At 40.1% G+C, this 17,141-nt stretch overlaps 1 protein-coding gene across 3 annotated transcripts in view; it reads left to right on the top strand.

Moving 5' to 3' along the window:
* Nucleotides 1-3,011: 3,011 nt before the first annotated feature.
* The window catches only part of TDRD3 (tudor domain containing 3), a 119,110-nt gene continuing 104,980 nt past the window's right edge, over nucleotides 3,012-17,141 (top strand). The window contains exon 1 of one of the 3 annotated variants that reach the window (XM_072850111.1): nucleotides 3,012-3,271. In XM_072850111.1, coding sequence (XP_072706212.1) covers nucleotides 3,231-3,271 — 41 coding nt within the window. In that variant the 5' untranslated portion in view covers nucleotides 3,012-3,230. The other 2 variants (XM_072850113.1, XM_072850112.1) reach the window with 2 other exon arrangements.

Raw genomic sequence — 17,141 nt, 5'->3', positions numbered from 1 at the left:
GTAACATTTTGAAAAAGATGCTTGGAAAGAGAAATTGGAACGAGCCTTTCAACTTCAGTGATCAAACTAGATTATGGTTTGGACAGAAGGAGACCATGTAAATTTTGTGAACAGTGATGCACTGATTCATCTTGAGTAACATACATTTTTCAGAGAAAGCTAGGGAGGCACAGAGCCCCTTACAGGTGTGCTGGAGTCTAGGCTCAGTCCCTGGATAGCCCCAGGTACTCTGATGCTCAATAGCTTCAGCAATGTTGTTTATTCTAAAGGCAATGGACATGGAGATCTGCTCTAAGAATGTTTTATCGTGAACAGTTGGTACAGAGGGTCTTACCCCTCCAATTTGTGGTTTTCTGACTGCCTGGCAGGCATTGTATCACATTCTGTTTTACAGTGGAGCTAATTATTTACCTCACTGCAGCACAGCTAACAGCAGCTAGAAACAGCAAAGATCAGGCAGTGCCCTCTGTGAGCAGAGAAACATGTACTAATGGGGACTTCTCATGTACAAAAGGATGTGTGTGTGTGTGTATATATATATATCTATCTCAGCTTGCATATAATGAATTTCTTAGAACAGATGCCTGCAGACCTTTAAGAAGGACAGCGCTGGGTACTACATTTTCTTTATAGATGGTGTTTTGTACCATGAGGTGCAACAGCTAGCCATATGCTGGCGTAAATTGCTGGTATAATTGCCTGGTGATTTCAATGAAGATTTCAGTAAGCAAAAGCTTCCATGTCTTAAACTAACATAAGGTAATGCATAAAGTCTATAATTCTCATTATCTTCTCCTAGGTCATGCTCCATCCCTTACTAATTGGCTCTATGGGCACCCCTTGTTGAGTTACAATAATGTTTACAACCTTTTCTTGATAATCTAATGTGCAGCCAGGTCAGACTCCAAATGCAAGGTGCTTTTATTCCCACTTCGTTTCAATAATAAGTGTCTGAACTAGCACTACACTTCCACCTATCTGCTGGTGCTTTTCCATGTCAGCAGCTGCTACAGTTGATAAGGGTGCAATGAGGGTGTGACTTGGCCACTAACATTTCAGCGTGGCTTTTCTGCTTAACTTTAGGGTATTCCTCAGCGCTAATTTAAGCGCTTCGTTACAGATATACAATCGCTGTATTTCAGGGCTCTTACATTAGTTCTCCTTGACGTTACTCCTTTGGAAACTCATATTCACCCAGAGTCTTGTCATGATACGGGACTGTACAACCTTTGAAAACCCAAACAAGTGATATGGTTTTTCAGTCCATGAACTACACGGCTGGCTGGGTTGGCTCAGTTTACTGAACTCTGTGTAGATGGCTCTGGTGATTGCTCTCTATGAGCTTGCATCGAAAATGCGTTGTTGCACTTTCCCAGGTAATAATGCTCCCTCTGCTTATTTTTTTTATTTTAATGACCAGCAGGTGGATTAAAACTTCCCTGAGTGCGATACGCATTGTTTTGATTTCGCTGGCAGAGATTGCATGTATCAGTCTTCTATTTTAAGTGGAAATCTATAATTTTAGGGCTAGAGTATATTCTTTCTGTTAAGACTCCAGATCAGAAAAGCTTCAAGGGTTATTATAAGTGTAATGCAAGAGATTGCTCAGATTAATCTGAATAATATAGATTTTGTTTCCTTCTTCCGTGTCAAGCTTTTTATAATTATTGATTTAATAAAAGATGTGTAACTTCTTGAAAAACTGCAGCCACGCAAGACACCATACAGACTGGTGATAAAACCTTTGTCCTAGAGTATATAATCCATATGATACGAAAGAGAATACAAAGAATGAACAGGTCATAGTAAAAAAAAAAAAAAAAAAGTGAATAGTGCTGATCAGCACAGCAGAAGTCACAGCTTGTTGTGTGTAAAACTTCTGAGCGATTTCCACTCAGTATAGCAAAGTCAGGTTTTCAGGCAGATAAAAAAAAAAGAGAAACAAGAACCTGTTTTGAAGATGCTGCACGAAAATTGAAACATCCCAAGGATGAGAATGACCCACAAAGAAAAGCGCATCTTTAACAGATGAACAGGGTGGGTAGCTAGGTTTTGAAACCTTAGTGCAGTAAAAAAGAATTAACATTTGGCACCGATGGGTTACAGAAGTCACTGGACACGACTGACTAATGTGAATTGCCAGTGTCTTCTGGAAGGTAGCTGCCCTCACCTGCAGGCAGAAACCCTGAGTGCCAAGACTCGAGCAGGCACTGTCTTAACTCCTGACCCGCTCATGTTCACCTTCTGGCAGCTTCTCTGAAGGCCGGAGCACAGAGGAAACGGGAGGACAGCACTCCCACCCGGTCCACTACTGGCACCTGAGGTAACAGGGCACTTACAACAGCAATAATGAAATAGTGCCATTCTTTTTAAGTATAATCCCCATTAAAAAGGCAGATCACAGAACCGAATGTTCATGTCAGTGCCCAGCATTCTTGGGCAAAGCATTAAAAAAAAAAAAAGACATCAAAGAAACACAGGAACAGCCTTTTACATCTTGTCAGCCTAACTGCTAAAACTGCTTCTCATCCCCGACACTGGCTTTGAGGGCATCGAGGAGACTCTTTTCCTACACAATGTTACTAGCAATAATATTATTTATAGATGAAATGCGTTTAAACTAAACTCTTCCCGCTACTACAAGGAGGCAGGCCACCGGCCACCGCCACCGCTCCTGGGCGGCAGAGGCCCATCAGAGGGCTGTGCGAGGCCCTCCGCAGCGAGGCCGGGGCGGGCCCGGCCTGAGGGAGCCCGGGGGCCTCAGGCAGGCAGTAGGCAGGGCCCGCGCTCCGCTGCTTACCCAGCCCCGCGGCGCCTCCTCCTACTCTGCCCTCACCCCTTCCCTTCTCCGCCATGGCGACAGCGGCTTCCAGGCAGGCAGCGGGACCTCCTCCCCCGCCGCATCCCTCATCCCCGTAGCAGCCGGTCGCGGACTTTGTTCGTCTCTCCCTGCGCCGCCTCCGCTCCTTCCTTCCTTCCTTCCTTCCTTCCTTCCTTCCCTCCCTCCCTCCCTCCCTCCGCTCCCCTCCCCTCCCCACCCTCCCCCGCTAGAGAGTTGGCCGGGCTGAGCGCCCGGAGAGGGCCGAGGGGCGGGGGAACGAGCGGGCCCCGCGTCCCTCCTCCGTGCGCCGGGGCTCCCCGCAGCGCCCGGCGGCCCCGCGCCGGCCCGGCCCCGCCTCCCCATCTTCGGCGGCCCCAAGTTCTGTGGGTGCGCGGCGGCAGGAGGCGCCATGGCCGACAGGACGAGGGCGGCGCTCTCCGAGTCGGGCTGGTAAGTGGGGGCGTCCTCAGCCGCACCGCGGCCTGCCCTGTCGCCGGGCCGGGCCGGGCCGCCAGGCCTCGCCGGAGTCTGATCGCCACCCCCTGGGGAGCAGGCCACCGGCCATGGCTAGGGGCAAGTGCATCTTTGCGGGTAACTCCGAGCAGCGGTGTGGGGTTTGGGGGGTTCTCCTGTTTTTGAAGCGTGCAGCTGTGAGGGAACACCCCTCGTCCTCCCCCCCGGTCCCCCGAGCTCCGGGTCGGAGCCAGTCGCGATGTCTACGGGAAGGGGGTGCCGCGGCCCGGGGCGCTTGGGGCCTGTCGCTGGAGCGGCTTGTGCTCGTCGCGGGGAGCAGCTCTCGGCCTCTCTCGGTCGCCCTGCGGAGAGGGGCGCTCCCCTACCCCGCTCCCGGGGCCAGCCGCCCGCCGGCCGGGCCGTGAGCCTCCCCGGGGCCTGCGGGGACGGGGGGCCTGAGCAGCGGCAGGGTCCGGCGGAGGCTGCGCTGCGGCCTGCCTGCCTCTCCTGCTGACTGCCTTTCCCCGAGGCCTGCCTCGGCTGGGTGTCGGCTATAGCAAATACCAGGAGGCCTGACGCTTGGCGATAGTTTTATTCTTTTTAATTACACTGTGCTTCCTTTCAGCAAGGGAGGTAAGAGGGGAAGGAGTGGAGTTAAAGTAGGGTAAATACACACGTGAGGCTTGAACACAGGTATTCGTGTGTTGTAGTCAGTCCTAATCGTTGGGCACGCATATCTGTTTTGGAACAATGTGTTTCAATGAGTTGTGCTTTTTCAAATACCTAGTGCAAACTCTGCATCTGCTTTGCTAGCCTAGATGTGTTTTGGCACTGTTGGCTGGAAGTTGTTTGTTTTTTTTTTTATAATTGATCAAAGTAATTTGTTTATTAGTCAACACTTAACTCTTTTTTCCTTAACTACTTACAAGTCTTTCACCAAAACAAAAGCTCAATGCTAACTACCAAAACACAAAGCAGCTTACTTTGGTTGTAATAGAGAGAAACTGCTCAAATTATAAGAAGCATCATTATTTCCAGTGGCATTTTGGGGATATTTCTATTCTGCTGTTTAACTTAGTGGTACTCCTGGATTGTGATTTCATGTCTGGCTAAGTCATAAAAGATTAAAACGAATGTCATACGGTTTAGAGTAGAATAGACTATTTCAGTTGAAAGGGACCTACAATGATTATCTAGTCCCACTGCCTGACCGCTTCAGGGCAGACCAAAAGCTAAAGCATGTTATTAAGGGCATTGTCCAAATGCCTCTTAAACACTGACAGGCTTGGGGCGTTGACCACCTCTCTAGGAAGCCTGTTCCAGTGTTCGACCACCCTCTCGGTAAAGAAATGCTTCCTAATGTCCAGTCTAAACCTCCCCTGGCGCAGCTTTGAACCATTCCCATGTGTCCTGTCACTGGATACCAGGGAGAAGAGATCAGCACCTCCCTCTCCACTTTCCCTCCTCAGGAAGCTGTAGAGAGCAATGAGTTTGCCCCTCAGCCTCCTTTCCTCCAAACGAGACAAGCCCAGAGTCCTTAGCTGTTCCTCATAGCACATTCCTTCCAGCCCTTTCACCAGCTTTGTTGCTGTCCTCTGGATGCATTCAAGGACCTTCACATCCTTCTTAAATTGTAGGACCCAGAACTGCACACAGTACTCAAGGTGAGGCCGCACCAATGCTAAATGCAGCGGCATAATCGCGTGTTTTGACAAGCTGGTTATATTGTGTTTATGTAGCTTTTACAGCGTCACTGTGTGATAATACTAAGCAAATTGAGAAAATAAGTGTCTTTAGGTCCACTTCTTGGATAAGTGTATCATATGTTTCAAAAATACTGTTCTAAGTGGTTCTAGAATGCACAATCCTGTGATTCCAGCTATCAGTGAAGTCAAAGAATCATAACTATTTATGCTAATTTGCATAACATTAGCTTTTTAAGGGAAGTTTAAAGGGAAGTTTCAACTGTAACTTGAAACTCATCCCCCTCCTCTTCCATACTTATTCCTCTATGAAAAGGAGAAAGCTTTCCATAAAAGTATTTTTTTTTCATAGTTTTCTTGCTTTCTGTTGCCTATTCAAAATTTTATCACACAGTTTTCAATTCTTAGTTGTTTTACTCCTTTGTCAGTTGAATGAGTGCCATTGGTAAATGGCTTTCAGGTTTTGGCAGTACAAATATGAGGTGCCTCTGAAACGATCTGTTATTCTGCAGTGTTTGGCTCTCTCCTTGGGGGCATATATTCTTGAATGGCTATAAACACTTGTTATTCTTGCAGTACTGCAGGGTGTGAGCCAAAGACAGAGACTGAAAGATGATCGGGCAAGTAGTGGGCTGATTATCAGGTCCACTGAAATTATGCCTTGACCTAGTTGCATTGGGAAGGATAGTATGAAAGAGGGGGAAATGAATGCATATACTTTTGAAGAATGTGAGGTGGAGTGGAAAAAGAAATAATGCTTCAGAAATCTTGTTTAGCTAAATGTTAATGCACTTTAAAAAAAAAATAACCTAGACATCCATGCTTTTAACTGATTTGCTGTTGCTTTTATGCTTATGACTTTTCTCATATTATTGGTGGATCTTGAAGTTATTTAACACACATATGAGTAAGCTTTCAGTGGTATTTAATGTATATTTCTGACTACGCTTGCCTACACTGGTGGTTAAATAATGTTCTATACCAAATTGGTTGCCACTGTTGCTGTCACCTCATGTCAAAATGGTATGTTTTCTAGTACAGAAATGAAGATGAGTTATACGTTAAAATCTGTCCCCACTTAAACTGTAGAAGCACCACTTGGTGTTTCAAACCAAGGAAGAAACTTGTTCTTCATAGTTGTAAATCTGCTAGCTTGTAAGAAATTGCCTGTACTGATTGGATTTTAGTGTAACTTTCTTAAATCTTTAAAGGTAAGAAGAGTTAATATAGACACTCGTTTATATGAATTTCTGCAATTAGTTTTTATTTTTTATGATTCTCAATACAAAGTAAAGTTATTTTTCAAGTAAAGCAGTATAATAGTAATATATATATATATTTTTCCAACTAGGTATTGTAAGAGAGTCATCTGTTGTAAAATTGCCTGGAAATTTGTAATGTTTGCTTTTTAAGCTTGTTTCCGTATATCAATTACATTTTTATCAGCTCTTGAAAGATGAAGTTGCCCTACCTAGTAAATATAACACTGGTAGCTAAAGCTGAAAGCTTTAGCTTTCTGGTAGCTAAAGCTAAAGTAGCTGGTAGCTAAAGCTAAAGCTGGTAGCTAAAGCTAAAGCTTTTTTTGGTGGTGGTGTTTCATGAAAATGGTTAAAAGACCCCTGTAGGTTGTGTGCAGAATTGTAGTTTTTCTGAATAGATGTCCTTGCAGCTGTCTTTAAAAGTATGCATTTTTTGAGGCTAGTTCTTTTCATTACACACTACACTGTGCCTTGGAATGAGATATTGGGTCCCACTTTAGAGATGAGATAAGGTGTGTTTGTATTACGTTGCAGTAAAAAAGGTATTCTGTCTTGTAACAGAAGTTCTATATTAACTTTTTATTTAATTACCAGACACTTACGAGGAGGAAGGCTAAGGGGCAGAGAGAATTACCTTTTTGTATTGTTATAGTTACATTCATGAATTTTGGAACCAATTTTTCATTGTTCCCATTAAAATATAGACCTTAATGGAACCTGAGTTATTGAATCCAGTTTTCTTACTAGAAGTGAAGTCCAGAAGGACTGCAGAATACGTCCTCCTTATGTAAACAATGAATCTCAGAACACTTTTCACATTCTTGCAACAGAATTTTTTGTTTGTTTTTTTTTTTTTGGAAGTCTCCCAGGTGGCATTTCACAAGAGAATATGACAAGCCAGGACCTCGTCAGTGTCCTAGATCTTTGCAGAACTTGGGTGTTTATTACATGGAAATGCCTATACGTTGTCAAAAATGAACAAAATGCCATGTCCTACAGCAGGTTTAGCCTATGGTCCCACAGATCTCAGGTCTGGTGACTGATTGATCTCTGAATGTGGGAAAGCAAGACATGCAAATTGGATAACTAAAGAATTTCTTAGTACAACTAAACATACATGTGAGTTCCTTGTCAAGTAGTACAGGTGTTTTTATTGCAGTATGTGATGCCATAAAAATTAGTAAGTCTAAGGCAAAAATATATAGTCTTGTAAAACTTCACATATTTTGAGGATTATGTAAACAATGTTCCAACTATGAAAAGCTATTCCCAGAGATGAAGAGGAATTGGAATTGTACCGATGGTTTGGAAACAAAAGAGTACTGCTTAGTAATCCATGAGAAAACCCTTGTATCAATGCAATTTTGGTTTTATGTAATTTGTAAGTGAAAACTATATAGTTGGTGTATACCAAGGTTTTAAACTGAATTTTAGGTATTTCAGCAAGTAGTGCACTGCATACTGGATAACTTTAGGTTTAAGACTGGTTTGTTCAAACTTGTTCTCTTCAAGGACTAATCATGTGATGTGATCCAAGCTTTAAAGCAAAAGCAGGTGCATGCCTGGAAACACAGGGAAGTGCTCACAGGGGTGAATCTAACACCTCTTTTGAAGAGTGCAGCAGGAATTTGGCAAAGTAGTCAGTTCCAGGATCCTGCAAGATGATCTGCTTTTCCTACATGTTCTTTTGCTGTTCCACTGAAACGTCTTTGGAAAGCTCAGCTTAAATTGGTCCCTGCATAAGGACCAAGCCCAGGGTGGATACAAGATGTTCCTTAGACACAGTGATTCACAGGAGACATGCATATGTTTTGAGGTTCTTGACGCTCCTTTTGTGATGTACGTAATTCTGTCAAGTTTGGTTGGTACTGTGGAATCTCAAAGCACCAGTACAAAACAAAATGCTATATCATTGCATCTTTTGTTTGTTCAGGTGTATCCCTTACTGGGTGGTCTGATTGGTTTCCATTCTTGCTGGATCATGAATAATGGGTAGCTAGAACCTGAATTCTTTATGTCATTTTCACTCTGGAGGAGCAGAAAAGGTCCAGTGTTTTACCTTCTGTTAAGGGAAACAAGCCCAAGAAACTAATACAGATTTTTTGTAATTTGTTTTTTTTAGTGGTTTTTTTTAGTTTTTTTGAAGAAGATGCTAGGTGGTAACAAATTACTGGTATCAGATGGAATCATCCCACCTTTTACAAGAAACTGATTTAGGGCTATAATTAGTAGTTAAAAAGGTGCAAAGAAGGATGGCTAAAATAAGGAGATGGAAGGATGTAGGACGTTTGAAACCCCTCAATTTGCAGATGAGAAAACTGAAGGGAGAACTTAATGAGGTTTATGTAATCTGCAGGCAGTACATAAGATGAAAGTAGAACTCTTACTCACCAAATCCTGCAAGATTATTGCTCACTGAATGCTGCAACACTAGGATTAGAGAGCACTTATCAAAGCTAGTAGCAGACTGGTTTGAAAATAGGTAAAATATTTGACCAAGGACCTCAGCCAAATCCTTATTTGTCAAGGATAAAAGGTTATCCTGTGGATTAGTGCAGTTGGTTAAAAGATGAGAAACTAGATAAATCAGTGATTGCTTCATGATGGAAAAACATTATGAGTAGATTTCTGCTGGGATCTAGGAGTTCATCATATTAAAAATTGTCTTAAGGAATTATAGTGTTGTGGCACCATAGCAGTTTGTTGATATATGAGGATTGGTAAAATCTAAACTGATAGGGTAGTTGCAGCAAAATTTTATGATACCATTGCCAGGTGCTTTCACATACAAATGTAGTTGAGTTTTGGTGAAAGCCAAACGATGCTCATGCAGGGGAAAATAATGCAAACCTACACAGTGGTGAGCTCTAAATTTGCCAGTGTTACTCAGAAAAGGGCAGTGGTTGGAAAGCTGTTGGGAATTGTTCACAAAGAATAAAATAATTGTTAGGTCATTATGTATATCAATGGTGTGTCCAAATCTTTAACAGTCTGCATTGATGTAATCACCCCGGCACAGCAAAGGTTTCATAGACAGTGGAAAAGTGGATGAGAGGTGTGGAAGATCCTCTGCGCTGGGAAGATGAAGAGTCTGGAAAACAGAACGAGGAGAGGTGATAGAGGTCTGTAAAATCCATAGATCGTACAGAAATGACTAAAAAGCAAGAATAGCTGCCTTTTTTTTTTTTTAAGACAAGAGTTAGGCTACCCAGTGAATTAAACCTGCTACCTGATAAAAACTAAAGGAGCTTTTCAAGCAATGTGTAATTAAATTGTGGAACTTAATTGCCACATGATATTGTGGAGCATAAAAATATAAGTGGATTAAAATTGCAATTAGACAAAGTCAGATAGGGATAGATGCACTGAATACTTAACTTTACAGTGGAGTTGGACTAATAGCTCTAAAATGGCTGAAAGCTAGGAATTATTCCAGATACTTCTACATATTTGCTGTGTTTTACATTCTTTACCTGAATCATCTGCTTCTGGCTACCCTTGAAAAAAGAGAACTGTGTTACAGACCTACACTGCATAAGTAAAAGCACCATTCATGTTCTTATTTTTAAGTTGTAGGTAAGTGTCTTCACAGTGTAGTTCTGCTGAAGAAAGGATTTTCTCCTCTTGATTGGAGATGGGGGAAGAGGGAGTGGGAATTTGGAGAGAAATGATCAGGACTGATGGAAACAGGACAGAGAGAAAAGACAAAGCAAGTGTGACAGTCCCCTATGCACTCAGTCTCAGCTGTGATTTTCGCTGCCTTACTCAGCCTCCAGGTTTTCATTAGTTGCTGGGAGAGACTTTCTTTCTTTAATCTTGTTATGCCAGATCTCAGATTGATTTATGCATTATCTTTGGGGACACAGACTTCATCTGCTGTTTTCTCTGAATAATATGTTAGGAAGCTGAAGCACTAGTGTAAGATGTCCTTGATTTATAGAATTGTTGCAACTTAGAGTGAGATGTTGCTACTCTGAACCCTTTACTCAACAAAGAAGAAAAGGAAAAAAAAAAAAGAAAAAAAAGCATAGTCTACTTGCAGCGCATCTAAAGCTGAAAGTCCTTTAAATTGTTACAGACCTTTTTTTAACACCCACCTTTTCAGTGGCCTTACTTTTCTTGATATAGTGTGTCTCAGGTTGATTCTCTCCAATCAATAAGTTCTGTAGGAGTGTGTAGGCTTTCCATAGCTAGTCTCCTTTTTGGAGTCCTTGGAGATTTCAAATGTATTTAGTCTTGTTTCAGAAGTTATTTCCTTAGCCTTATAAGTCATAGGCTTTGGCATCTTTTTGAGATGCAAATTCTTTATTAGGACAAGTATCACTTAATGTGTTTGACTCAGGGACATAGTAGCTTCCTTTTTTCTGCCTCTTGTCCCCATGGTCTTTGACTGACCTCATGTTGAACAGTGCACGTTATCTCTGAGATGGAGATGTCTGTTGAGTTTCATAATATTTTCTATCAGTTTGTTGGTAAACTAATTGATATCATCACCTAAACAAGGTGAATGGGTGGAGCTTGTTACATGATTGTGATTGACCACTTTGGGCTGATTTACTTTGTCCCTCACAAATTTTGCTTCTAAGTATGCTGTAAGTGGCATGTAAAAAGGTGGTTTTGGTAGGGATTTTAGAGAAGGACTTGGGCAGGATGGAATTGCAGCATGCTTGATTATTATTGCCTTTTCCAACAAAGCCAAATGAACTTCCCAATGGAAGAGTGAGTTAATAAAAGCAGCAGTGTGTTTAGGGAGTCTACATTTTCCTGATGGCCAGTACCTCTTACAGTTTGAGCAAAAGTAAAAGTAGGTGTGTTTTAAACTTGTGTGTTCCTGGAGATGTAAATTATTACTTAGAAAACCTGTACCATCTAGAAAGTGGAAATTTGAGGCATTTGGAGTAGATGTTGGATATAGATGAACCAGGTCTCAGGAAAAAGCCCTTTGCAAAGATTTTGCATTCTGAAATCATGTTATGAGACTTGAGACAGATAGTATTTTCTCTCTTCAGTCTCTGCGTGCTCACTCCACAGACCAGACAGCAAGATGGTGAGAGGGTAGCTGGTGATTTTGGAGTGAGGTGGTGTTGTCATTCATACTGATAACAAACTGATATTCAGTAGGTTTTTATATGTGCATATTTTATGTGTTACTGCTGGATAAAATACAGCTGAAGGTAAATAATACATATAGGAGTATGTAGAAGTATGAAGCTGTCCTGAAGCTTAACTTAGATAGAATTACACTTAGAAATGCTGGGTTGTAAATATCCTATACATTGGTTAATTTTTTATAGATTGCTTATTCTATGATAGTCATAACAATATAATTAAAATAAATTTAAGACTGATTCTCCAAGCTGTGCCTATTGTTCATATTTTCAGGAGAAGTACATTTTCTACTACTTTAGAGCAAAAGGAGGATATTTAATTCCAATAACAATAATTCTAATACAGCTGGCAGAAAGAAGGAAAGGCTCTCTGGGGGATGAATGGTATGTGAATGTTTCTAGTCACATTTTAAGTACTTAATGTAGTGCATAATTTTGAGTCAGAATTTAGGAAGACTGGACAACTCTAGAACTGATGTACAACCTTTGAGAGAGCTGTTTCGCACATTTAAGGAAAAAGAAAGTTACTGTTTTAAATAATCTTTGTAAGACTAGCCATTAATTGAAGCATGATGGCCATTCTCGCATTGGCATCATTTTGCGCCCTTTACTTGGAGAAATGTAGTGTAGGTATTAGAAATGGGAGTGATGGCATTAACTGACAGCAAGTGAAGACTTACTCTGAGTTAAGAGAACAGACTGCTGAAATCACTTATTTGACAGAGCATGCTGTCTGGGGAGCGTGGTCAAGACTGGCTTTTTCTTTCCTGTTGTTTGTCTCATAGTGCTCCAGGAACAGCTAGGAGCTTCTTGTGCTGTGTCATGTCTGAAAAAGAGCTGTTGAGGAAAGCCAGAGGAGAAAAAGCCATGTGTGTTCAGACAGCTTCAGGATACTCTCAGTGGCGTGGCAGCTGTGTCTTTGGCAGGGCCCCAGCCTTAGAGTATTTGTGTTCAGTTTAACGCTTTAGGGTGGCTGCCAACATTTTGCTGGGGAAATGCGAGTGAGAAACATTATTCACAGCTTGTATATGAGAAGAAAAATAATGAATTTCATTAGACGAAGAAAGAAAACCCTCCTCATTGTTATGACTTTTGTATGTCTAATTGCTGTGGCCTGTTACTAATCATGGAGCGGCAAATCTTCCCAAGGAGCAAAGCATGCAAGAGCTCTTGTCCAGTGCTTTCTGACTGCAGGGGCTGTTTCTAGCATCTGCTGTATTACAGCAGTGCTGCTTGCTGAAAGCTTGTCTTATCAAAGTTTGGAGTGAGTGAGGTTATCTTGGGCACATCTCTGTTACCTGGAAAAGTTTGACATTTTCTCATTGCAGCTATTACTGGTGGATAACAGTGTGTGTACGTATCACTAAATCTCTTCTATTAAGTAGTTGTAGGGACTCATGTTAAGATCTCTTTGCAATCTGCTGAAGTTTCACTCTGTTATATTATTTTACTGCTGTAAAATACAGTGTGTTGTTATCTCAATATTTAAAGACTTATGTAGATATAAATCAGGATATACCATTAAAACATGGGCTAAAAGTGTATGCTATCTAGGACCCTTACCAGGTGCGTTAATAACATTATTTCCTCATTTTATGAGGATGTAAAGTGACTTATTTAGCTCTGATATTGATGGCAGTATACTGAATGGGGAACTTCCAACAGCTAGATCATCTTGTTACGTAGTATTGCTTGATAAAACAATAGAAATAGAAATTACCATTTATTATGGAAGCACATTTACACTTCTTTCTTTTGGTTGATGTTACCATAATTGCTGCTAGGGTCATTGTACAGTGGGAGTGGGGGAGACTTTAAAAGGCATCAGGGCAGTTAAGTTTACTAGGAAGTTCCAAGTACATACTTTTTTTTATTTGTTAAACTGTGATCCTGTATCCAAGAAAGCTTTAAATACAAAGCAGAGATGCTGAATTCTAAATTACTTTTTAGAATGGTAACACTAATGAAGCATTACATTTTTCAACTTCTTAGAACACTTTCTGTTTTATAGTTGAATACTTGCAAATGCTAAGGTTTTCATTTAACTGTTATTTGGAGGAGAGTGTGAGGGGAAAAAAGTCACTGAAGGAGCTGAAGAGAAGGTGGGTGATTTTCAAGGGTCTGGTTCTGACTGCAGAGTAATGATTTTTGAATGAGACATATTTTATGTTGAAGCGATGAGCTGCTCAGGAATGTTGAGAGCATCCTTATGAAAAAAAAATGATCCATCAAGCTGCTTTTCTTTCAAAACAGATTGTATAATGAGCACAGTCATGATTCTTGGTTTTAAAAACTTTATTCAAGGTTGTGTTTTTTAATGAAGATATAACATATGTATACATCTGTGTAATACACGTGTAGTTATTGATAGACTTGAGAGTTGCTGTTCAACTAGTCTTAAGAAACATCTTGGAGTTCTGCCTTGTGGCAAGTACTTGCCAAATTCCTCTGCAACTTTTCACTTGAGTGCTATCAGCAATGTTTTTTATCTGTTTTTGATACAAAGTAATATCTAATTTGTTTGTAACTATGAAAATCAGAGTAAATGAAGGAAGTGAATGCATCAATGTGTATACTTAATATTTTAAGCTAAACCAGTTTGGGTTTGTTTAATAGTTAAAATTGGTTTTGAATATGTAGCATATCATGATTTCAAACCATTTTTGTGTCATTAAATAAAGTTAAGTATGTAACAATTTTTAATTTACTTGTTTTTAATGGCTGATGAAGTCTCTCACTGTCAAATTGACTGAAACTTTTCTTGCATACATTTCGGAATTTCCTTTTGAAGGATTGGCTAAACTGGAGAAAATCCCTGTGGAATGAGCAAATGAGGAAACAAGAACTTGGAGTGGTTTTTATGCTTGAGGTGTTGAGTTTTGTTAATCCACCAAGTTTTGAACCTTGATACATACCTATTACAGAAATTCATGATTAATGCTCATTATGATCTTGGACACTTAGGCAAAAAGATTCTCTATTGCATGGTTTTTGAGATGGAAAGATACTTCCTTGGACAATGCTGCTAAGGGTTTACCAGTGTGTTAATTTTGGGATTAAAAAATTCGGGAATGGGGAAGAGAAAGGAAGAGGAAACATCCTTCTAATAATTTCATTACTCACTCTCTCTTCTGTTTCCTTAGTTTACATTTCAGTTCCTAACCTAACCATGTCGCCATATGATAATAACACGAAGAAATGGAAAAAGCTTAATTTAGCCTAGAATAGTAACTGCTGTTGTGTTCTAGCTTTGATCATATTTTCTTCATGCTATAGCACTAGAGAGGTGAACTTAGTGCTTTATAACTGCAGAATTCCATGCTTAAATGTTTTCCATTTTCTTCTTTAGGTTTGAGTTTGTAATTTATTTTTTGTTTCTTTTCTGTGCAGAATAATTACTGTGTTCCATTGTTGTTTGATTCCTAAACTAGTGGCATAATTTTTATCTTTCAATAACATTTAGTAATAACTGACTTCCCCCTTTTTCCCAGTATTGGCTGACCAGAAAAAAAGTAATTTTCTGTTAGATGAAATGTTTTTGTGACAGACTTAGGAAGGAAAGGATGTGAAAGCTTGAGTTAGAGCACCATTCAAAAAAAGCAGGAAGAATAAAGACCATGTGTTGCTCTCCTCTTACGCATCGGCTGGCTGGGAGGTTAGGTGAATCTCTTGAGTGTTAGAGCCCTTAATTTAAATCCTTTCTCTTCCTGAGCTCGCAATGCTAAAATACTAAATTGAAAATATTAATTAAAACCAGAGAATATGAAAATAAAGCCCAGTAGTGAATGAACAACTTGGACACCTGATTTTTACCTGTTATTTCAAAGAATGTTTAAGTGAACCATACGAAACGGAACATCATTTGGTGGCTTACCATTTTCTTTTTTGTGCTTTTTTTTATAGCAGTAGCAGTGAAGTGTGCTGCAGGTTTTCTCTTGTGCAAACTGATCTTTTAATTCTTACGAACTTTGAAAAAGTCATTGCTCTAGTAAAACTTTGCTGCTATAGCTACAAGCATTTTAATAAAAAATACTATCAGTTGGGAAAAGTATGCTCCTGGTTGCATGTTCAAACTGCACTTATGGATACGTAACTTTATTTTGCAGTAGTTTGGCTGATCACCTTCATATTTTTTACAGACTTACACTTGTCTGTAGGTCAGTGGTTGAATGAGACTTCTGTAGCTCATGTGCAGCTGATGAACTGCAACTTGGAAATAATTCTTGGAAGCTCTTTAACAGGTGCAGTAGTATGTTTTAGAAATATATGAATCTCTGTAGCTGTAGAGCTTTTCAGATTAATTGTAAACATGTCTTAGTGTATGTTCTTTTACATTGCACAACTGTGCATGCCTTTACACTTCTTGAGTGATTTTTTGTAAATATGCTATAAATCTAGTTTTAAATATCTGTAAGAAATGGCTATTTTTAGCATAAAGTAGAATAAAAAGAAACCTGCCACTTCTGCAGGGTTGAAAATAACTTCTCCCTATGCAGAAAAATTTGCTATGCTGAGTTAAAATTATGCAATAATAGTAATAGAGAAGTGTGTATTTTAAGCATTGGTGACCACAGCTGTAAAAGAAATTTTCTGCTTGGCATTTTCAGTTATAACATATGCTTCTTTGTTTCAGTAGTAAGTACTCATCTTTCATCCTTGTCTTCTGAGCAGGTTGTAACTTCTTCGTTTGTTTTTGTCAATTTTGATATGTAGGAGGGAGGGATGTGCATGGGGTGTCTTCAAAAGTTATGGTATTTTTAGTTAGGGTGCTAGAACCAATTCTGTAAAAACAGTACCCACTGCATCAGCTATTCTTGGAGACTTCGTGTTGGTGATAAAATTCTAGTTTAAATATTTCAAATAAAACTGAAAGCATTAGCATCTTGTTTTGTGAATCAGCAGACACTGGGGATGTTAAGCTTCTGTTATTTCTGAAATTAATACGAAGTGTTGTGAAGCAGAAGTAGTCCAGGTCTTTGACGCTGATATGGAAGACATACGTTAATAACAAAATACCAATTAATAATGTTTCCAAGTTTCATTTTGTAGTTTTATGGTTCAGTGCTGTTTCTGTGTGGTAATAAAGTGAGATTTTACAGCTTGAATTGAGAAATACTAATAGTCTCCTTCATAAGTACAGTTGATAAGCTAAATAAGGTGATTAAAAAAGATCAAATTTATACTTGATCTACTAAAGATATATAGCCTTTTGTTACTTATATGTATGAATATTATATGTTAGGTATTCCAGTCTCAATAAGCCAACTTCTAAGTATCCTTACTGGAAAACATGCACAAAATGTTCCTTTGAGAAAGCATTTTTGGGAATTAATTCTTATAAACATGCCAGGTTTTGCTTTGTTTTGAGATACTCAAAATATCATTTTAAAAGAAGTCTGCTTGGACAACTTCTGGAGAGGCCATCCAAGTCCCAGCCCTTGCTCAAAGCAGGGCTAACTCCGAAGTTAGATCAGCTTGCTGAAGGCCTTGTCTAGTTGAGCTTTGAATATCCCCAAGGTGGCCTGCTCCAGGGCTTAGCCCCTCTTTGGGAAAATTTTTCTCTCCCTTATGTCCATTTGAGATTTCCCATGTTCAGCTTGTGTCTCTTGCACTTCATCATTTCACTCCACACCTCTCGGAGTTGTCTTTGTCTTCTTAAACCACCTTCAGGTAGTGGGGGTGGGGAATGAGTCCTTCTTTGGCCTGCTCTTCTTCAGGCTGAACAAACTGGACAAACCAAATGGTGCTTGCAGCTTCTCCTCCTATGACATGGGCTCCAGCCCCCAAAACATCTTTG

Source organism: Ciconia boyciana, chromosome 1 (assembly GCF_034638445.1).
Source record: "Ciconia boyciana chromosome 1, ASM3463844v1, whole genome shotgun sequence".
Classification (NCBI taxonomy): domain Eukaryota; kingdom Metazoa; phylum Chordata; class Aves; order Ciconiiformes; family Ciconiidae; genus Ciconia; species Ciconia boyciana.
The sequence above is the reverse complement of the archived record's forward strand: the minus strand, read 5'-3'. Positions and strand labels throughout refer to the sequence as shown.